The following is a 22,563-nucleotide window of genomic DNA, read 5'->3' as shown; positions in this document are numbered from 1 at the left end:
CATGTCGATATCAAACATACGGCTCGCATTGTACCGGGGAATTAAGATATCCTTGGAACGTTTTGCAAAGTGAATGAACAATTTTGATGTAATTAGTAACTCATCGGAATGCAAATTGTCGAATGTCTCCGCTCGACTTTTTGCAACAACTTACCCATTTCGCCGAGCTCACGACTGGTCATCCATTTTGCATATTAGTCCCCAAAGGCACGTGGCACTTGAGTGAAATAGGGTTGAACGTAGAATGATTTAACAACATGCGCGGTAATAAATGGCTGTTGCTGACGACGAAAGGTATATAGCAGCTCTGAGGTGGGTCCCTCAATTGCCACAGTTCTTTCGTGGAGTCACCACCCAGCAAACCAGTTCAGCCACGCTCTGGAGGCGACGCTTCCGGATGAAATATTCATCCAGCGTTTGTTTGCTTGCCAGCCTTATTTGTGTTTGCTGTGCAGGGTCATTAACTGCGCGACAGCTGGCGTTTCGCATATTTGTTCTGATTGGGAGCGTTCTGTGGTGCTTTGTCCATGGTTGAGGATTATGAGCACATTTGAGGATACGATCAGTGTAAGCGAGAGAGCATAATATGTTTCAACAGTCTTGGTCATCATGTGGTTGTAAGTTACCTCAACACATAACGAAGTTCAATTCAACACAATCGGCTTTTGACTGATTTTATTTCAACAACCTACAACTTCAACGTAATTACACTGCAAATGGGGGTTTCCTTGTTGTGCGCCTAGGATCGAGCCCACCCAAAAAATCCCCCCTTCGGGTACACAGGTGCACCCACTCACCTACCTGCCTAAACGCTCCACTAATGTCACACACTCTACGGTCAGTCAGTCTGCTGCTGCTAATCAACCATTACAATGAGTGGCGTAAAGACTTCACACGAAAAATACATAACTTTACCAACTGACATACATACAGCACACGCACACACATACACTTACATACACTTACAATTAAAAACTGTGTCCATTGATTGGAAAGAGATAGTTCCAGAGATGGTAGCAAAAAGGGCGGGGAACAATCTGCATGTTGTTGGCTAATGTTAGTGTAGTTCAATGAGGCCTGCACACCTGCACACCAGCGAATGGGAAGTGCGAATTTGATTGACTCCGTTGCGCTAAGATCATGTAATTGTTGCGAATTTCTATTCCGAGGCAAAGCAAGATGCACCCTCAATCGCAACACAATCGACTCCAGATTAGGCGAAATTATTTACAACTTCTTCTGTGTAGGTTTCGCTCTTACTAATCACAACGCGACAGTAATTGGTTCGTCTTTGATAAAACTCTGTGTGTGTCTCTCTTTCTCTCTTCCTCTCTGATTCGCCCTTCCTGTTTGCCTTATACTCTATGTTTTAATCATTGGTTAGCTCCTAGCTAGGGTTTTATTTCCTCCCATATTGTTTTACTTACAGTCTACAAGTCTGATAGGTTTTTGTGTGTGTTATTCTCATAAAGTTATTTCTTACAATTTGAAGAAAGTGGGAAGAAAGGCCACAGGAAAGGGAGGGGGAGACTTACAGTTTCATTGTAATTTGTATGGTGTAGCGGTAGTTGAAAAGTCTTACGCACTAATTGTCTTTCGCGCCTCGATTCGCTGTTTGGCTATCTATAAACCATCCGCACCGGGCTCTTCTATTCGTCTGCCCTTTAAAGGTTCGTCTTTTTTTTGTTTTTTTTCGTAACATCAACTGCGAATTCTCTCACTCAGTACCACAGTACACAGGTTTATAAGGTTTAGTACAGTTTTTTTGTTAGTATATAGCACATATTCGTAACGCGTTCACCCATATGTAACGGTGTAACGGTGTGCGACTAGGCTTTTCTCTAAGTATGTTATCACGTTGTTTCCGATGGCTGTTTGGTTTATGTTCGTTTGTGGTTCATTTTTCAAACAAGATGTACAGTTTACACTACTACTACTACCTCTATCCTCAACAACACGGTTCTAACAACACATTTACAGTTTACAGTTTACTCCTGTGGAGAAAAGGAAGTTCTTATGTTGTGCTAGATATCTAGTCGCTATTGACCTTTATTTACATTCAAAGTTTTGAGAAGCATTGATACTGGAGTTGAGATAATGTAAATGACCAGACGAGCACACTTTGTTTTGTAACTTAAAATTGATGCTTTGAAGGTGGATTTTAGTTTAAAGAGTTATCAAAATCATTCAAATTATCGTGAAACAAGCAGTTAGGTCAAAATGTAATGCTTTTTGGTAATAATTTCATGAGTATTTCGTACATTGTTTTAAATGAATAAGGAAAGCAGCTAAAAGCAATAAATAAAACACGGTGCTGTACTAATTGGGATACAAGTAAGCTTCTTCAATTACTTCTCCATTAGATTAGATCTATTTAATGGTGTAGGGTACGTGCATAAATCTGATCGCAAAAGATGATCGCTAATGTAAAGATACAACCGACCTTGCTTCTGCTGTTCTTGCTTCTGTTGTTTAAAAATCTCGTAGATTTGTTTTTTCACGAAAGCTTTTAAAACGTTCTTCCGTGCTCGTATCGTTCGATTATTGTATTTTGTTTCATTTTTCAAACTCCTCTCTTCTCCTGCTTAAGGAAGGAGCGCTTTCACGTCGGGCGATTGATTGATTTTACATTCGATTGTACATACATTCCTCCGTCGTTCCCGTTTCGATGCATAATACTGATAGCCTGCCACTGCATTCCAACAACCCTCAAACTCTCAACATTCTAACCCGCTTTCCAACTACAACTAACTAAAACTTCAAATTCAACAACGACCTCCGCTTGGTGAGACCCTTTTCCTTTTTCTCCTTCTTGGCCAGTGCGCTTTCGGCAGCGGCCGCCTCCTTGGCCGCCGCTTTGCTAAGCTTTTTGCTCTCCTTGGCCGCCGCCTTTGCCTCCTTTTCCAGCTCTTTGCTGCTTTTCAGGCCCTCCTTTCCGTCCTTGCCCTTGGGTTCCTTGGCATCTTTCTGCTTTTTCTTCTCGTCCTTGCGCTTTTCCTCCAGCAGCTCCTTCAGATCGTCTCGCTTGGGGAATTTGGCCTCCTCCACCACGGGCGAGGAGGGTGTCGATTGGGCCTTTTTGTGCAGTATCGGCAGCACGCGACCGTTGGTTTGCGTTTTCAGCTGGGGTAGCTTTCGCTGTGCTGGAGGTTGCGGTGTGCTGGGTGACTGCTGTTGGCTGGGAGCACTTTTCGGGCTGGAAACTGTAGCTGCAGGTGGTAGCGCGAGTGGAACTGTTACCGTATCGAGACACTGTGCAGGGGAAACAAAAAGAATAATCATTAATTTACTCTAATGGGACATCTTTTTTCGTGTTTTCCTCTCGCTTACATCATCGATCGATATCCGTGGACAGCGAATCTCCTCCGGAAAGCGCCAGGGTTTCCGCAGATGGGGCTGCGTCAGCTTCCAGCCCGGGTACCCGAGGGCCGCCTTCTTGAGATCCTTTACCATGCGCGGTCCGAGCGTGTGCGTTACCTTGTTCACGAGCCAGGGTGGCAGCGTACCTTGCGGGTCACAGTGCGCCACGTACTTAAGTATACAGCCAGTCTTTGAGTTTTCGTTCGTTCGCAGTACGAATCCGGTAATGTACGACATCGCGCTGGGATGGCAAAAAGGAATGGAAGGGGAAAATTAATTAGCAAAAAGGTGAACCATTAGAACGCGACAGACAACATAAGAGCGACACGAGCGTTTTGTGCAAATATTGTACCTACCGTACGTAACCCTTCTTGGGAGGATAGTTCTTGTGAGGGACCGAGCGTGAAAGGAGCATCTGTTCGCCTTGGGGCCCGGTGTCGAGCCACGATCGTTGCAGCACAAAGTCTCGCGGCTTGAGGGGCGGTGGACAGGACACTATCAGTGGGAGAGCAATAAGAAAAAAACGGAAAATTATTCACCATACACGCTTTGTTTTCGTTTTGCTGTCCTTCTCTTCTCGCATCGTTTCAAAACGATACACCATGTGTAACGGGAGACGCAGTAACAGTTGTGGTACGAGCTTCGTTCATCGAAACGAATTCACTTTGCATCGCAAATGTAGCGTTGTTCTGCTGTTCATACGAAGCGAAGGTAAAACACACCAGAAGAAAGCGTTTCAATTTGCATCCAAATGCAAAATGAGCACGCGTATGAAGGATGGAGTGTAGCGTGCTGTGGAGGCTAAAAATACAAAGCAATGTATATTTAACCATCGGCGATGGCATAAATAAGTGCTTTTGCAGCGCTCGAATAATGGAAACTGCAATAGATTCTCGTTAGAGCGGCAGTGTTTGTTAAATTTGACCGAAAAGTGCCTGTGAAATATGTACTCAATGTCGTTTTTTTAAACAAACATGTTTTGATGTCCTTTTGGTCGCGTTTATACTGGCCCGTGCATTGAAACCATTGGAATTGCTCCATATTCATAAATTCGCAATATTGATATGGTCTTTTTTTAACATTCCAACAGCAAAAAAATCCATCACAGCGTTGCACCACACCATCATAGAAGACTGTATGGGGAGTTTTAGGTGCAACAAAAAGTATAAGCACAACCTATGATGCGAACCAGAAAGTTCAGACAATCGGTGTGTTTTTTTATGAACCATGAATGAAACATGAATTTACTGTGGCATAGGAACACGTCCCTGCTGCCCCTGTTTGCATTCTCTCACGCTTTCCTGCCGTGTCGTGCATAGGGAAAATGCTAATTCACGTAATTCAATACAGTACACAGAGCATGAGGGAAAAAGCACCACAAAATGCACGTCGAGCGGGGGCCGAAGGTGAAAAGTCAAGTTGCAAAAATAAAACAAAATCGGTTTTAACGGCAGAGGGTGGGTTTGAATGTTGCAGCGCTTTGAGCGTGCTTTTCACGTGAGCGAATAAACCATACATTCGGGTGAATATTGGGCGGTTTTATTAGCCCTCACCAATGCCGTTTACTGGCGGTAAACATTGCGATGATTTTAATTAACTTTGGGTGTGTGTGGGTGTGAATGTTTGCCCTTCATTAAAGCTAATTGCATATTGATCGTCGCTGGTGCAGTATTGATTTTTGAGCTGTGGAGTGTGTACAAAGCTTTGTCAAGTTTGATTACTCGCTGAAGCCTTTTTCTTTATGCTTTTCCTAAACCATGCTAAAGTAAACGATAAATTTAGCGAGAAGTATTACAACCCTACCCTGCAAAGCTACATACTCCTTAGATGGCACCATTAAAATGCCAAGTATTTAATGCATGCGATCGGCCTTCACTTCAACATTCTTCACCTTGCCTCACTTGCTGCTCCAGCGGCTGTGGCGAAAAATGGTACAAAAAAGAGAGTCCCTCCCCCTAAGCACAAATAAACACCGACGATAGAGGCCCCAAGGCACCGCAACGCCGAGGCACGCTATATCGAGGTTTAATAAACTCGTAAAATGTTTTTCAAGCCCCCCTGCCTGGTGCTAGAGCCTACCGCGCGCCATTACATTCTACCCAGCAGCAGCAGCTCGTTCGGCGAGTCATTCTTCAAGTGGCTTTCTTCGAAGCATGTCGAAGGGCGCCGCGCATACCGCAGCAGGGTAAATATTGTTAAATGGTTAAAAACATGGTTGAGATTTTTTTTGGCCAAACCCTGTAAATGAGTGCCGCGGGAGCCTGGCATAAATACTTGATCACACGAATTTCACATCGTTGAAGTGTGTTGATAGTGGGTCGAGAGTAGGTTTGCCTCTACCAGACGATTTAAAGAAAGGTGTATTAATGGAGCATTACATCAATTTTGTGCGTGAAATGGTAACGACACCATTAGATAGATGGTTCGAAAAAATCTCTTTTACCATGTTATGTTTGAACGTATCATTCTGGAGTCGGAAGTTCCCCTGTCGACTACAACGACTTCGTAAGTGCTAAAGTGACTGCTGTCCTGTCTCTGTCACCTCTCGGGGGAAATGGCAAAAGTGTAATGCTTTATTGACAAAGTTTTCAGCTTTATGTTTAAATTACGACATGCGGAAGTTTAACTTTTTTATTTCAGTTTGAGAAACATCCCGCAGGGAAATGTATATGTTCCTGGGCGTGCTCGTTCGGCTCGTTACTTTGCCGTGATGGGAAACGAACTTCTGGAGGAACCGTACTTCCAACGTTTTGGTGATTTGATGTTGTTAAACTTAAGTTATAATTCCGAAGCAGCAAAAAGGAATAGATTGGGATTTTCTAAGTCTGGAGCAATAATTACGCTGTATAATAAAGCTTATTAGAATTGTATTATGGATGGGAAAATGCAGGAAAAACACATTTGCTCATCTCTTGCTCATGTGTCTTTTTACAATCGCTCGAGCTGGTATGAATAATATCGAGTCATGCGGGGTTTAGTATGCTAATAGAGTAATCAAACGATATTATTCCACATTTTATGCGAAAAGAAACCCGCGCTGTCCCTTTCCCTACCATGCGTGATACATCATCGCCATACACAGAAGAACACGAGAGAAATTCATGAAACCGATGCTAATCCACTGGTGTGCATGAAATATGAGGCCCCCCGGAGCGCGGACGTCTGTGTATCGCACCTCGAAGGATGTTCGAAAGTTGGAACACGAAAGGCGGAGAAACAGTTTGTTTTTTTTTGCTCCTCTGCTTTCTTTGGCCAGTGTTTTGTATTAAATAACAGAAACTCCCTGCGGGGGCTTCGGTATTGAGCGGGCGATTGAGTGTTAAGCAAAAAGTATCAATCTTTATTCGCTTATGTTTGTTATTTTTATTTCGCTGAAAGATTGGCATTTGCTTTTTTTAACTTTTTAATATACTGATGTACAGTTTGAACTTTGACCTTGAAATCAAGCAGCTACCCAAACCCAGACCCAGACGACAGCTTTATAGTTGTTTTTCCAGGGGAGGGAAAGCCGTTTTATCTTGGCAAGAATCTTTCTCCCCCGAAAGATCAATTAGCACAGTGGAGAGGAAATTTAGTCGTGGTTTTGCATACCGTCCCCAAAAAAGCTCATCTTCCTTTGGTTGCTTCCTTCGTTTATGTCCCTGCGGCACATTTCAAAATGTTGCTACCAAAACCAGCAGCATCAGCGGGAAAATTTGAGCAGCAGCCACAAACCACCACCGCCTGAGTCGCTGTGTAATATAGCGTCGATTGCCCGTCGTACACTGCTGCAATGCTATGTGGCTGTAAATTCAATTTGTGGTTTTCGTTGGGTTTCGCATCCCTTAGCAACCCTCTGCTTAGCGCCCGGGCCGGACTAGTGGGGTCGGTCGGCTCAGCTCAACCAGGGAAACTTCCCGCTTTTGACCCTGCTTCATCCGCAGGGGGAGGATGATGTTATTAGATTTGAGCGGTTCCAAGAATATTCTGCTCCATTAATCGGTTTAGGAGAAACCTTTGCGATGGCCGCTTGATCAAGCGAGAGGGAAAATTGGCTTGCAAGAAGGAGTGTATAGTGAAGATGCGTAAGGGTTAAATCCACTCGAAATGTTTGTATCATAGTTACTGTGTACGTGTGTCACTGTGATGGAATAAATCGGTGCGTTACATGGAAAGGCTTCAGAAAGAGCAGCTTTTAGGAAAGCCTTCTGATTACTTCCACATAGTCATGCCATGCGTTTGATGGAATTAAATCAACTGTAATAATTATTGCCGAAAGTAATATTATCCTTCAAGGTTATATTTGATAAGGAGATGGTATGAACATATTCTACTTACTAAAACTGCTTCAAGCTGTATAAATACAGTGCAAAATTTAGCTTACTAATATCAGTTTCTTTATTTACCTCGAGTTACATCCCGAGAAATTGTTTTTCAAAACCTTATTATGACAATCATCCTAGCTTGTTCCTCATTATGTTTTTCTTCTACAGCCTTGGCGGTTTGTGAGAATTCCCCGGCACTCTTAAATTGCTTCACAGCCATCAGCAAAAAGCATGTAACGGATCAATCATGCTCAGTTTCTGGCTAACAAGACGAGTAATTTTATACCGTAAATAATGTCCTTTCGGTTCCGCCGTGTGGCACACGCACAAAACAAACACACGCACAGCAACAACAAAAAACAATACCCGCACTCACAAGAAACACGGGCACGCTTGTCCTGGGCACACCAGCAAAAAAGTGCCGTTTCGTGTAGCATTTCCCGGGTACCATATTTCCTAGGCATGATGTTTCATGTTCGCTTGTTAAATCCCTCCCAAAGCGGTAACAATATATAGATTGGAGTGGTGTTGTGCGAAAAGCACAAGACTTACCGCCGCAAGCATTCTTGAAAGTTTCGTAGGATAAAAAAAGGCAAAATTCAGCCACAGAAGCGGAAGAAGAGAGATAAGCTGTATGGGAGGAAGGATGGGCAAGGCTAAAGTAAACTTCACGCTGGTTCGCGACCGGTAACGAAGCGCGCCGCTGGTTTCAATTAAGATCGTGCCTGTGTTTTATCTTTAGCTCTTCTAGCGAAGTGCGGTTAGGTATTGCGTTATTTTTAGACTCCCTTTTTGGGGCGGTGTGGAAACTGCCTTGGTCTAGGAAACCGCCCGAATCCTGGAATGTTTCCCATTTACCCTCGTTTCCTTGTTGAATGTAGTCCAGCGTTGTTCCATTTCCTCTTGCTGCCTATATTTGCTGCACAACCAACGGGTCGTCGGTCGTTGTCATTGGATCTACGTTTCACCATTATCCTTCAAAATCAGGGCACACCAAAACGGAGGATGAAGATAACATTTTCATCACCCCATTTGTCTCATCGGACGACACGATCGTTTGTGTTCGAAAATAATCAAGCACAACACACAGCGGTTCGACGGGCACACAGTTTAGGGAAGCAAGCGGGTCTACTTTTCCGTGGGCTTGCCCGGATGAAAGCTTACCGGCTACAATATTAAACAATATTCTCAACAACCTTTTTTCCGAGGGCATTGCCCGAACGCTTTGCCGGGTCATCGAAAGATTGCTTCAAAGTAGGGATAAGTGAGGCATCCCAATCAACTTACACGCGGCCTTCTTGGTCTCAGGGGAAATGATTTTTCAATCGTTTTGGAGGGTTTTGAAGACAGCTTCAACCGCCGTCCCGGCTTTGCGTACCATTATGGTGGATTAAAATGGTTAAGGCTTAGTAGGCTAAGGCTTTTCGGGTGGTTTGCAACGTTTTCAATCAAATTGATACTAAAATCTGCTGAAAATTTGGCGATAATTTTGTGTGTAGAAATTTTTAAGATTTTTTCCTTTAGGAATCAAAAATAATGGATTTATTTATTCTTTGTTTTTTTAGTTGGTTTAAATCCCGTTGAACTTGTTCTATACTTCTGGAAAAATACATCAAAATGAAACGTTCTGTTTGGCTGCTTATGAGACCTTCGTAATTGGTGACGTGACCAGGATAAAAGACAAAAACGAAAGAGCTTTCCGGTTACCCTGGTTACAAAATAGAATTTCCATCAATTTAACAGCTTGCTTACTGTCATTACGTTAGCTTTAGGTCCTAAAGGACATTCCGGCATTCCAAATGATTGTAACCAGCCAACGAACCAGCAGAGCGTTAAGACGCACCTTAAGGCTGCTTACAAATCGGAACATTCATCAATTTTCTCCACAAATAATGAAGCACTCTCTACCGGTGTACCAAATGCGAACCATTTCCTCAACTACCTGCCTCGCTCGGGCTGCTTAACGCTGTGCTTTTCACAAAACGTTGTTGTTACAGATGCGTATTATCGGTGTTCACTGATCCGTTCGTTTTTCCGGCTGGAAGGAGGGAAGAGGATGCGTCTCGACCAGCAAAGTAAAATCCCAAGCAGTTTAAACCAATTTACATACTTCAATCGTACACACTCCCGGGGCGTGACAGAAATGGCTGATGGCGGTGGTGGTGGTGGTTGGAACACATTTACACATGCTTCCGGGCACGAGAAGCTGAACCGACTTTGGGACCGAGCCGGTTTTGTTTTACTCCTGGTGTGTGTGTGTGTGAATTTCTGATTAGTATCTTTATGCTGAGAAGAAGCAAAATCAAAAGACTTGTAAAAGTACATGCCGGGCCATCTCTCCATCGGCAGAGAAAGTGTGACGCTGCGAGGAGATGTTCGCGGAAGGAATGAAAATCAAAACCGCTCTCGTCCGTGTGCTGTGTTTGTATCGTTCGGTTTTGTGTGGGAGAGCTTTCGCTGGCTCGTTGAGTAGCGGATGTGCAGTATATGGTAACGAGTGGGGTTTGCAAGTTTTATGCTGGCGCAAGTACAAGTGCAAAAGTTTCGTTCTCGCGCAGCGCTGGTTTTACATTTCTTGTGGTAAATTTCGTTCCGATCGTGAACTTTTCCAGCTTTGAAACTTTGCCCGGGCGGCGCTTTTCGGTGATTATGGCTTAGCTCGGGTAATTTCGGCACGATGTAATAATTTCAAATTAATTTAAAGCACGGCTTGAGAGGGGGTTTTGCGTGGATCAATGGAAAGATCAATTAATTGTAAGTAGTAAGAAGAGCTTGCCTAGGTTCACTTCGCGATAGGTTTCACGTTTCCCGTCAGGTTGTTGGCAAATTATCGGCCCAGGTTAAACCACATCGCCATTAACGTCATCTGTGACGTAGGTCATATTACCTGTCTGTTTGTGGAACGGATTGTGCTAATGTTTTTCCGGCCCAAAAAAGCCACACATCCTGCTGATCTTGGAGCGCTGATCTTAAAACCTTCACCCGTGGCTTTCCCGCATTAGCATAACCGGCTCTGCTCGCTTATAAGCTGCAAATGTTATTACCCTTACGCCAGCTGGGCAAATATGATGAAGATGGAGGAACTCAGCCTGCTAATGGTGTGTAAATCTGCGTTACCTGTGCCCGTGTCTGGTATGTTTTCCGCAAACACGAGAATGTACAGGTGTTATGAAAAATTAATTTACACAAGTCCCCATTTCGGGTAAAGTCTTCCTCCTTCGCTAGCACCTTCCGCGAATTCGGTACCATTTATGGGTGGAAGCTCTGAGGTGCAGGAAGGTCGGTGTAACTGGTTTGCTACGAACACACTCACACATACAAAAGCTGACGCAAGATGTGGTACAAGTGAATAAATAAAGCAATGGTGCGCTTTCGCTTCGCAAACCCCAAAGCTCTTGCTTCCCCAGCAAAGTAGCCGCGACGCGGCGGCCCAGGGTCGTCATCGAGTCTGATCATGGTCGGTGAAATTGGGCTTTACGACCTCACCGCTCGCGTAATCACCTCTGGGATGGGGAGGCAAAAAGTGGCCCGATAACGCCACCGTCGCTGCGGAGGTGAAAATGGGACTCTCTCATGACGTATTAAAAGCGTTAAGGCCGGGCTACATTGATCGTACTCTCTGGTGTAATTTTGATTTTCACTAGCGCATCTGGCGGCGGCTGACCGAAGCATTTTTCCAAACAATTTGGAGCCGCTTCAGAAAATATGTTATTTTTCCATGTTTTTTACCTTAACTGGACTGGAAAAGCTTTGTAATTGATAGATGAATATGTTGTGCAAGTATTTCAGCCGTTTTCGCATCGAAAAACGGCGAAAAAACTAATTAATTTTGAGATCCGGCACGACCATTCCCTTGAAGACGAAAAAAAGCTTCCACCAGCCGCCGCCAGATGCGCTAGTGAAAATCAAAATTACACCTGCGAGTACGGTCAATGTAGCCCGGCCTTTAAGCTTAATGGGACCTTCACTCGACTAACAAAAAAAAAAAAAAGGAAACAGAGCATTGGGTGTCGAATGGAAAGCACCACCTCCTCCAAACTGCAGAGGATTACGTCTCCTCCCTCCCCGCCTTGGCCGCACCGTGAAGCTGAAATCAGACAAGCGAAACGAACAGCCCGATAAGCGCGTGTTCGGTTTATGGGCCCCATCAAGTACGTTATCGAGCGCTTTATCTCGCGTATCCGTGGGCGAATAACAACACCTTTTTCCCGAAACATTTCACCAAAAGCTTCCTTCTCTCCCCCCGCACCCCCTTCCCCGCTATCATTAATCAAGCGATTAAACGCGAACAGTGCTGGAAGTGTGTCTCGACGGGCTCGGTATCACTCACTTGCGTAGTAACCGACGTCATTGTTGACGTTCAGTATGCCGATTTCCTCGCTGGCGAGCATGTGCGAGTCCCACACCTTCCGGTAGTCGGGGTCGTGCAGCACGTCGAACACGATGTCGGCGGTGACGTCGGCAAACTCGGTGTGGATCTTGACCATGTTGAAGTTGCAGCCGGGCACGGGGCGCGTGTACACCTCGGTGTCGGATTTGGACAGCTCCAGCGTCCAGCCGTCGTGATTGTCGACCAGTCGTTTCAGCGCTTCGAAGTCACTGTCGTCCGCTATTCGTGCCATTCGGGTGCCCTTTTGCTGTGAAAGAGAGAGAAAGAGAGAAAGAGAAGGAAGGAAGAAATGGGAAATTAAAAAAAAGAGAACATGGCGATACTGCTGCTGTCTTGAAAACGTCAACAAGGAAGTAGCGAAGTAGGAACCAAACCCCAACTGGGATGAAAATGATCGCCCACAAATGCAATACCCAGTAGTAGCGACACAAAGAAGGAAGTTGAATGACTTCGCCTTACTCTTCTCCCCCCCCCCCCCCCACCGGTATTGAAACGAAACTTTGGCCGGCAGGCCGTAAATTCCTAATCGAGTTAAGATATTAATTCCTCACGCAGTCTTTAGCCCCATTTCCTCGGCAATCCCCGTAGCGCTTTTGCGATGGAGCAACGTTGGCTGTTGCCACCCGTTTGCCGGTGACGTTGTTGCGTTGTGTCGCTATTTGGGAGGTGATTTGGTGGAAGCATATTACACGAAAGCCACGAGCTGGTGAAGCCTTGCGATGCCGATTTTCCGAAAACATCAATGGCACAATAAAGCCTCTGCACAATCAAACTGGTAACCTGGCTGGGGAGGTCTGGGGAAGACGGGATGGAATAAATTTTAATTTATTTCATCACACAGTTCAGGGCTCAGGAATGAGGGAACGAACGGTTTGTTGTGCTTAAAATTAGTAAGCCGGCTATTTCTGACTTTGTTAGAGGCTGTGAATCGAATCTCGGGAGCGTTGGAATTAGACACAAATACGGACTTGGGTAAAACATGAATAAAAAGATGTTAGTGGCTGGAAAGTTCGAAGGAAAGTGGATGTTTTTCTGTCTTTTACCCACAACACAAGCCGAATGTCCATGAAATGAGATGTTTGCCGAATGTCCGTGAAATGTAATTAGCTTTCATTAAAGATGAAACGTTAAACACGGACGAGCGGGCGACAATAACGATTCGTCGAAAATCTAATTGTCCAGCATGTTTGTGTCAGACCCGCTAGAAGGGAAAAGTGTGTTTGTGTGTGTGTGTGTGTGTGTGTGTGTAAACGTGATTCATGCTCTCTGTGTGCTGTCTGTCCTGTAATCACGTCGTTTTGCCCACGCACGCTCAATTCAATTCGATCCGAATGACACTTTGTCAGCGTGTGTGGCGGCGTGGCCCTCCCCAGCAAGAGGATTCATTACTTAAATGGCGTTAATATTGCACGGCACGGAACCAAGGTTTTAGTGAACGCCGTTACAACCGAACGCTTTATATTAAGTTTGACGTGAGCGCAATAAAACGCATTACGCCTGTTTACGGTTATTGCAACATTCATTTTATTCGGTACGATGCGCACCACCACCCACCACCGCGGCATTCGGGATGCTCTCCAGGCATACTTTAGACGGTAGTGTAAAGCAAGCTTCTCGTAAAATATAATTAAGGTTCCCCAAGTCGAGTTAGTGTAGTGCAATTCATAAACACTTCCTCCACGCTCCGGCCCAACTATCAACTGGTGGTATAAAAGGAGCACTGGAAAAATAACAAAAATCGCATCTTGCTCTACATAGCAACGGCCACTGGGGTAAAGGCACTACGGGCTGGTGCGAAACTCATTTTCTGGATGGCTCGCCGGAAATGAGAAGAGTAGTAGCGAAGGTCGTACAGAACGATACCACGAGGTCACGGGTACGCCTGGAATGAAACCCTCCCGTTTATGATTATCTGTTTTACCACTCGCGGGGTCCGTTCTTCCGCCGTCCGCCGTCCGCTATCTCGAAAGTGGGGTAAAGCTTACGGTGCAAAAATCACAAAACTGTTCCACATGCTCCCCCATGTTCTCTGTCGGTGTGCGTTTAGAGTGCAACGGGCTTCACTACTGACACGGTGCAATTTAGTTCTACACTCACTTTTACACGGTGTTCTACCTTTTTTTGAGCTGAACTTCCCATAGGTAGGGAAAAGTAACGCTCGCTGCTGCTGCTGCTACTGCCGCAAGTGTGTAATCCAAACCGTATGAACTATGAACGCGAAATCTGCTCGATGCAATCAACGATGTTACACACAGAATTTAACGGACGAGGCTTTGGACGCTTCGTGGAATCCGCCTGGTGCTGCATGTGCTTTTGAAGTAGATAAGGTTAATTTCAAAGAATTTTCACATCAAACCCTTTTTGGCGCGGAATTCGCAAGGGTATTAGTATGATTTTAACAGCAGCATACTTTTGCGAGAAAATGGTCAAAAACAGCTCAGCTAAAACAGGCAATCAACTAATTATTCTGTCTAGGAATTATTTTGTGGGAAGTGCATCAAAGGCGCCCAATTTTACGAAAAAAAAATTGAGTTGGTTTGGATCACTTTATCGATCGCGATTACTTTGAGTAAACTGTATCAAAAAGACACTCTATAGTCACTTTGGTCAGGATAAATAGGGTAAAACTTGTACAAGCTTGCAATTACATTGACTGTTCCGTGGGGCATAAAATAAGGTTATGTATTTTGGTACCATTAAACCGGCACGAAATCATAACGAAATCATCGCGCGCCACCACGCTTACCGGGGAGGGTGTTTCCTGTCCCAGCCCAACGGCAAGCCTAGGTAACGTTTGAACGTTTCCGACAGCAAGCGCAAGAAGCAGGCGCACACACGTAGCACAGTGCGTAGCAGCAAATCTTCATCCTGTCAGTGACAGCTTCCTTCGCCCTTGCGAGTACGACGTGTATTGCACCGCAGGCTCGTAAGGCTGCGTGCGTTGAGGTGGGTCCTTTCCTTTCCAGCACACCTTTGCACACCTTTTGGCATGCCCGCGTGAGATGTGTCATCGTGTTCTTGTGTGTGTTCTTTGCAACGAGAACCTTCGTATGGTTCGTATGACTCTTTCAAAGTGGGGGCGACGACCGGGTCGGATGAAAATGTTGTTAAATCTCGCCTCTCGCGGCGGTCCGCACCGGAAGCTGCCATACGCACGTTAAAACCTCCGGCACAGACACTCGCATACACAACCGAGAGTGTACGTTAACTTTGTGATGTAAGATTTATGTTTCTGATGCCATCGTTTTTTTGTTCATGTGTATGTGTTGCTCAGCAAGTAGAAACATACTCCAAACAAACCCATCCCACATGAAAATGCCTTCGCTATCTCAAAGACCTTTTTTCTGAGCCCTGCTGGTGAAGAATGTTTTGTGAAATCCACCTCCAGTTTCTCTCTGTCCCCCTCAATACTCTCGAGGGGATTTATTCTTAAGCACAGGTGGCAAGAAAAAAAAACACACACATTTGCCCGCGGTGTGGTTTTACCCTGGTGACATTCGACACAAAATCAAACACCTCGTCCTGCGTCCTTCCTCGACCGGAACCGGAAATCGAAAAAAGCTAGCCTTTGCAAAGTAAAACTCTGTAGCAATTCTGGTCGGCCCACGCGAGATTCGTACACCGTGTGGGTGGTGCTGAATACGAAGATGATGATGATGATGATGTAGCAGATACATCGATAATGAGCCCGATTATGTTGTCCCGTCAGGTTGAAGGCACGATTTCAATTGGCACAATCAATGGGAAAAGGGTTCACGCCCACGCTGTGTGAATCCATCCGCAGCAACGAACATGACGATGGCGATGGCTTGAAAATTCAATCAAAAGATACGATTGGGTTTCCTGTGTCCTGTTGTCTGCAAAACAACATGCCGTGTCTTTTACTGGGCAGAAGTCACACATGGTGTGAAACATTGCTCATTTGAACGAAACAGATTGTGAACAAGAGTTTGCTTGTTTTTCCGTAACCGTAAAGCTGCTAATCAATTCATTCATCAAATTCAATGTGCTACCACTTCCAGTTAAGATAAAGTTTATGTTCACGGCACTCTCTCTCCAATCAACGAACAAGCTCTCTTTCGTCCACCATTAAATCCAGTACGGTCAAGCGTCAACTGTTTGTTATTAATATTCCTCATTTTTTCCCCCACGTTCCTTCCCCCTTCTTGACGCTGGTTGCTGGTTAATGGTCCGGTACTGATGCTATTAAAAGCGCCCCGTGCCAACTTCTTCCACTATTTTATGGGTACCCATTTTCTTCCTAATGCTACCCCGGCACGCAATGCTCGGGCATGATATGATGGAATTAATTTTTGCCAATATTTCACATCCCTCCCCCCCCCCCCCCTGTCGCGCGCTCCTTTTGTCTTCCGGCGTTTTGCTCCACTCTACTGAGCTGTGTGAAATTTATGAACACGCATCTTAACAATTTCCGTACTGAAAATGAACTGGGAGGAAAAGAAAAACAGGAAATCTTTTTGGTGTGTGGTTTTTTGAGGAGGGGAAAAAACAACTCAAGTTCAAGTGATTTAGCTCGCCAAGGGCTAAGTTAAATGTGTTTGTTCAGTGTGCTTTCCTGTTTCGGGTCCTATTGAGCGCATTTATCATATTCGCCTGAAGCTTTCTGCTAGTGATCGTGCATCATATGCCCACAGACCATTATTTATTGCATCGTTCGATGGACAGAAATACTTGTCGAAACAGGCCGAACACACGTTCTCTGTGGCGTGGTGGTGGTGCTGATCGGAATAAAAATCTCATTATCCTACAATAAACAATAGAGCACCGGGGAAAAATGGTTTATCCGTGCTGCTTTTCGCTCGCCACGTGGATTAAGTGCCTTTCCATTCCGCCCATCCATACCAGCGCCTCTTTTCAATAGGTTTCGATTTTGCAACTTTTACTACATTTTGATTCATTTTCTACCGGCGGCAAACACTTCCGGGAAGCTGTTACGCGAAAACGTGTCGGAAAAGTATTTTATCGAAGGGCCTCCCGTCCGTCCATCCGTCCATTTCGCTCGCTTGTATGTACCCTTGTGTTTGTGCACTCGACACATTGTCATTCAAATCGAACGTCACTTCTTGCGCGCCGTATCCCACTCCTTATTTGTTGTTTGCAACAGGGAAAGTATGAAACAAAATAAAACAAAAAAGGCACAAGACACAAGAAAGTGTAAACTGAATTTTCATACATCCGACGGGCGGGTTCTTCGTTCAGCTGAGTTCAAAGTTAGCAGTAGATGGTTGAACCCCCGGCAGACGCGGCTGTTGTGATAAGTTGAGATGAAGTTTTTGGAGTAAGCAATAGAATTAGAAGTTGTGCTACACACACAGCGAGGTGCTGACAGCTTCGTGTGAAGCGCTCCGTTCGCACTGTGGCTCTACGTATGACACAAGTACGGCTTGCACGAGCACAGGTGCAGTACTATTAACGTCAACCACACTTAGGAAAGCAGCACCAGTTCGTACACAGCCCGGCTCGGAAAAGTTCCGTCTCGATGACACTTCTGTTGCAGGGGGGTGTGGGTGTGTGTGCATGTGTCGGGTATGCTATAAATGATGCAGAGACGTCTTTCAAGTCGTTGGGCGGGTTATTTTCCCCAGCAACATACACTTACACACACAACCAGGCTCAGCCGTGATAACTCCTGCAGGATAATGTGTCGCCTTTTGTCTGCACGATGCGACGGGATGTGGTGTATAAGCTCTTACCCAGCAGCTGCACTGCTCTCGCAACACACAAGATTCTCATCGAGTCGTGTGTTGGAAATTGTTCTGGAAAATGCTATTATCTCTGCCAGCCGAGACGAACGAACGAACGTGTGGGTAGATGTAGTACAGCTTTGCCAGCACCGGAGCAGTAGGGTTGAGAGGAAACTGATTATCAATTCCGGCCACTGCCAAGCTGATAAGCGGGAAAATCGATAATTCTCCCTTGCCCGTGCGTCCTCCCCGCCTGGTTTTTCGTTCCTAGTGGCACTTCCCGGAAGATAAACGCCCACGTGGTGATGGTGGTGCTTTCTTGTCTAAAAATTACACTCTTATTCATACGGAACACTGCAAGGCCATCGTAGTACCGTTTCACCAGTTGCTCGTACCGGAAGTTTTCCAATTATGGTCAATTTTGCGCACATTTCCTGCTTCATTAATGAACAGAGAAAATGACTGCGATTTCGCTTCGCTTCCCGCTGTCTCTTCGGAAATCAACACACAGCACGTGGACGTGGTAATGTGTTTCAAGTGAAAACTATATTTATCTTCCCATTGAACTGCTTCAACCCGGAACCCGGAATTGTCTTATGAGTCTGTCAACTCGCAGTCCGTCGTTTTATTTTTCCTTTTTTTGCTTTATCCTACTTTGCTTCCTGACTTCAATCCATCTCTTGCTGATCATTTATTGGGTTGCAATGCCACTGAAACTCGATGCCACTTGACGGACGGAAATGTTGACAAATCAAGTACAACCTCCTGCTCGCTACCACCACCACCACCTGACCTGCCGGGAGAGGAAGCGAATGTGTTTGTTCAGCTGTTTCGGTACCATTTTTCTGGTACGAGGAAAACAAATATATGTGGGATGTAAAGGGGGGCGAAAAAGTAAAGCTCCTCCATGATGATGCCAATCTGGCGATGGTCCGACGTTGCTCGGACGGTTGCTTGCTCCTCCTACTTCTAGTCGTTTATTTTGCTATAGGTTAATTATTTTGCGATCAGCAGAGCGTATGTGATGCTCCCGTCAATTGGTGCGAAGTAGCTTACCGCTGGTCCAAGTCACACTGCGTTATGGTGGAAACGAGTGATTGAGTGTTTGCTTTTTTTCACGCTTTAGGTTGTTTCTAGTAATGAAAGTATTTTTCTTCTTTTTTTATAGGGGAAAACACATTAGCTAAAAGCATCTAGTGGAATGTTTTGTCGGCACACTTTCTCTTCTCAGTAACGCTTACCCGCCTGTAAGCAGAAAAGGGGCCTATCCGTTTGCCAGCGAAGCTCATAAATCATTTTATTGAAGGTTTTTCTTCTTTTGAAAGCTTTTGCCTTTTTATGGTTTTTGTTTCCTTTTTGAATGTTTCAATGCATGAATGCCTTTTTTAGTTAGCTTCTCTTCTCTTATGTCCAAACGGTTATTGTATTTATTTAATTAAATTGCCATGTGCTATTATGTTCTGTAACACGATTCAAACAAGATACCAGGTTCAAAGACCTGCTGCAAAACAAGTATCATCACTTACAGGTAGCGTATTGCATGCTTCAATTACATTGTACTGCTCCATGCATGCAAACGAAACGAAAAAAAGCTTCACTGTTTGATATCTGATTCTTGTTGCTTCCTGCATAAAGTGTCCGCTTTTTTACCTTTTTCCCCCCTACGATACACACCCTTGGCAGTGGCGGAAAGGACGTGTCAAAAGATCGATACTGTTTGAATAGATTGATTGGGATTATGGAGATTCGTGCGATCGTATCGGGGAAACAAAGACAAAGAAAGCTGGTTGGTGTGTGTTTGTTCTTGCCTCGCATCGACGACGTTCTATCACGTGAAGGAGCATCTTTTTTTTGTGTTACATTACCCTCGTTGTCATTCAATCACGTTTTCCCTCTTGATTCAACGTTCACATCCTCCTTACGGCTGCTTATAGAAACGAGGCAGTAAATGCAGCATATTTTTCCATTTCCAATTGGTGACGTTGTGACACTTCTATTGGCGAATTAGTAACGAAAGCATAAATCATTAAATATTTAGCTGTATTATAACCGTTATTTTGCTTGCATTATTGCGTGGGCAATTGAAAATCAAAACTCAAAACACGTACTGTGCGACAAACGCAGCGACCTGCCTGCTAAGCGACGCTTAGGGTACGTCCTTCCCTTCGCAATGGAGGCGCCTGGTGCCATGGAGACGCCCCGTAATTTGATTCTCGATACGTTGCGCTCTAACGGACCGGAATCAAGTCTCATTTTCTCACTTATGTTAATCAACGGCAAATAGTGAAGGAGCTGGAGGAGTGGTAGAAAAGCCATCACTCGTGCGAGTGTGCAAAATCAGGCCACCATTTTTCCTTAGGGAGAAATCATTCCGAAAGGGGGAACACGATACTTGAACGGTCTTAGCGGTAAGCGCGCTGCATGTTCGCCGATTGATGGTGATAAGGAAAAAAACGGTGCTGTTGGGCTTACTAAAACTGGAAAAAGGGAGAAAAAATCACACATACAACCTCGCCGCTAGTGTTCTAAAAGAACTCGTTTTACGTTTCGCGTTCACTGTTCGCAAGGGGGTTGCAGACACGACGCATTCCCCCTCGGGGGAAAGTGTAAACCCAGACGACGAGGCCAATGGACTGATGCCAAATCGGGTGTGTGCTGCGGTTCGCGAAACAAAGCAGAAAAAGAAAGAAAGCCCACAAAACGCACACACTGAAGCGGGGCCGCGACTGCAGAAGCAACCATGTGACGTTGCCGTGGAAAAGTTCTCGACGCGTTAAACACACGCAACAGTGTTGCGGTGTGGTAAGGTTGACCACGTGAGAACGTACCGTGCTGTAGGCTTGCTGGTGCGCAAAGAAGAACGAACAAGCTATCCCGCTCTCTCACTCTCTATTTCTCGCGTTCTATTGCACCCCCTTTTTTTGCTTCCTCCAAACCGTACCGAGAACGAAACACCAATACTTACTGTCTGTGGAACCGTTTGCTCTCGTACTAGTTCTACGCTATACGCCTCGTGTTTTTTTTTACTCGACCTCCTTTTTGTGTTGCCTGCTTGCCGCGATTTCCTCGTGCCTTCTCACTCACTGGCTTTGAACTTTTTCCTTTGCTCACCGCTCACTTTGCTCGGCTTCTCGCGACGCTTTTGCACCACAAAATTCGTACATAAACACACAGCGATACGCACGCACACACGCTCACACACGCTGCACACGTGGTACGGTTTTGGGGAAGGGTTTTTGTACTTTTTTGTTCCACCTTATCGTCGACGTCGCATCACTTTCGGGCTGCTTTTGTGCTCCGGCTGTTTGCCCACTGCACCATCACACAAAGCGTTGGTGGTTGATCTACTACGCCATCTGCAGACATGGAGTTATCCCGTAGAGTCGCTACCACGCGGTGCAGGTTGATTAAATGCAGTTCGGAAACAAACTTGTCTGCATTATCAGGTGTGGTGTGGTGCCCCACAAGAAACGATGTGTGCTTGGGGTAATGCACGCTATCACTTCCGCTGTTGTTTGTAGCAGGATTTTGTGGAAATTAATTGCCTGACAGACACTTTATTTTGGTTATTAATTGAATTAAGTTTTCTGCTTATTATATCATTTTATATAGGCCTCAGTAAAGCTCAAAGTAATGTCAGCGTTACTGACTATCTCTCACTCGAACTAATCCCAAATTATGGCCCAACTGCCCCTTCACTGCAGTAAGTAACCGTTCTGGGCCGAGCGTTCCTATAATGCTCATAAAATAGCACCGCCCAGCTTCACGGTAATCTCTATGGCAACTTTCATCCTGCCCCGAAATTATCAGTCACACCATAAAGCGCGTCCACAAACTTCACAAGACAAACACAAACGAAGCAAAGAAAAAAAATAGAAAAATCTCACGCACCAAACTGCAGCATTATCTACGACAAGCGCTACACTGAGGGCACGGGCGGCACACCAACACTATCAAAGAAGAAAGCCCCCCCAACACTGGGAACAGCGTGACACGCGACGACACGTCGATGCGGCTAGCGAGACTGTCAGCGGTCAAACGGAAAACTACCGCTCCGATCCGAACGCAATGACGGTTAAACGGTTACTCCGCAAGGGCAGTTTGCTGCAGCATCGAGCGTGCTTTCCGTGAGCGTGCTTCCCTTCCATCATCCCCCCTGAAAGTATGCTATCCGCGAGCGCGAGCGACCGTTTTCGAGCAGTTACGGTTGCGAAAGCTTCGGCGACTGCTCGAACGTGTGCGTTTACTAGGATGGGTGGAAAGAGTGGAGCGTGCGAAGAGAGTTGTGGTTGAGGTTGCTTTGCAGGAAGTAGAAATGGGGCAGTGGTGACGCTTTGTGAATCGTTGGCTAGAGAGAGACCGCACCATCGTAATCTCTTTGTCTTTCTCCCTTAAACCCCTCGGTGGCTGGAGTGGTGGAGCCTGTTTGCCATTCATAAACACACGAACGAATCGCTCTTAGGAGTGTGTAGCAGCGCATGCCCGGCAAGCCGGAGAGGAAAGCACACGGGTAAACACTGCACTGCACTTCTACTGCGGCCTCTGCAAACAGACGCTAGTTTTTGGTCCCGTATCTCCCTAGAGGTGTGTTGTGCAGTGGGCAGTCCGGTTGTGCAGTTTGTTTATCGGAATTGCTTTTCTGCAAAATTGAGTATTTACTTCAGTGTTTCGTTCCTTGTAGGATCTTGACGAATGCGTTACAAATTTAAAAACCAATTTGTATTTAACTTTGAGCACATTACTCTTCCACAAACGGGTAAAAGAAAAGTGCACAGCGCCGCCCTCGACCAATGCTCGAAAATCA

At 45.3% G+C, this 22,563-nt stretch overlaps 1 protein-coding gene across 1 annotated transcript; it reads right to left on the bottom strand.

The window, feature by feature from the left end:
- Positions 1 to 643: 643 nt before the first annotated feature.
- LOC1277677 (START domain-containing protein 10) lies at positions 644 to 21,835 on the bottom strand. Its single transcript, XM_061656258.1, has 5 exons — positions 20,725 to 21,835; positions 11,995 to 12,301; positions 3,717 to 3,855; positions 3,331 to 3,601; positions 644 to 3,252 (listed from the first exon to the last, which is right to left on the bottom strand). Exons 2-5 carry the CDS (start codon positions 12,284 to 12,286, stop codon positions 2,752 to 2,754), a joined length of 1,203 nt encoding a protein of 400 aa, XP_061512242.1. The 5' UTR covers positions 12,287 to 12,301; positions 20,725 to 21,835; the 3' UTR covers positions 644 to 2,751.
- Positions 21,836 to 22,563: the final 728 nt, after the last annotated feature.

This window comes from Anopheles gambiae, chromosome 3 (genome assembly GCF_943734735.2).
Source record: "Anopheles gambiae chromosome 3, idAnoGambNW_F1_1, whole genome shotgun sequence".
Lineage (NCBI taxonomy): Eukaryota > Metazoa > Arthropoda > Insecta > Diptera > Culicidae > Anopheles > Anopheles gambiae.
Note: the sequence above shows the minus strand (reverse complement) of the source record. Positions and strands in the feature narration are given on the sequence as shown.

Excerpts from the sequence above, each read along its gene's own strand:
- LOC1277677 (XM_061656258.1), bottom strand. The coding sequence starts at position 12,286 with ATGGCACGAATAGCGGACGACAGTGACTTCGAAGCGCTGAAACGACTG. Across the intron at positions 3,856-11,994 it reads TGACGTCGGTTACTACGCAA|TGTCCTGTCCACCGCCCCTC; the intron begins GTGAGTGATACC and ends TCCCACTGATAG. Across the intron at positions 3,253-3,330 it reads CACGGATATCGATCGATGAT|TGTCTCGATACGGTAACAGT; the intron begins GTAAGCGAGAGG and ends TCCCCTGCACAG.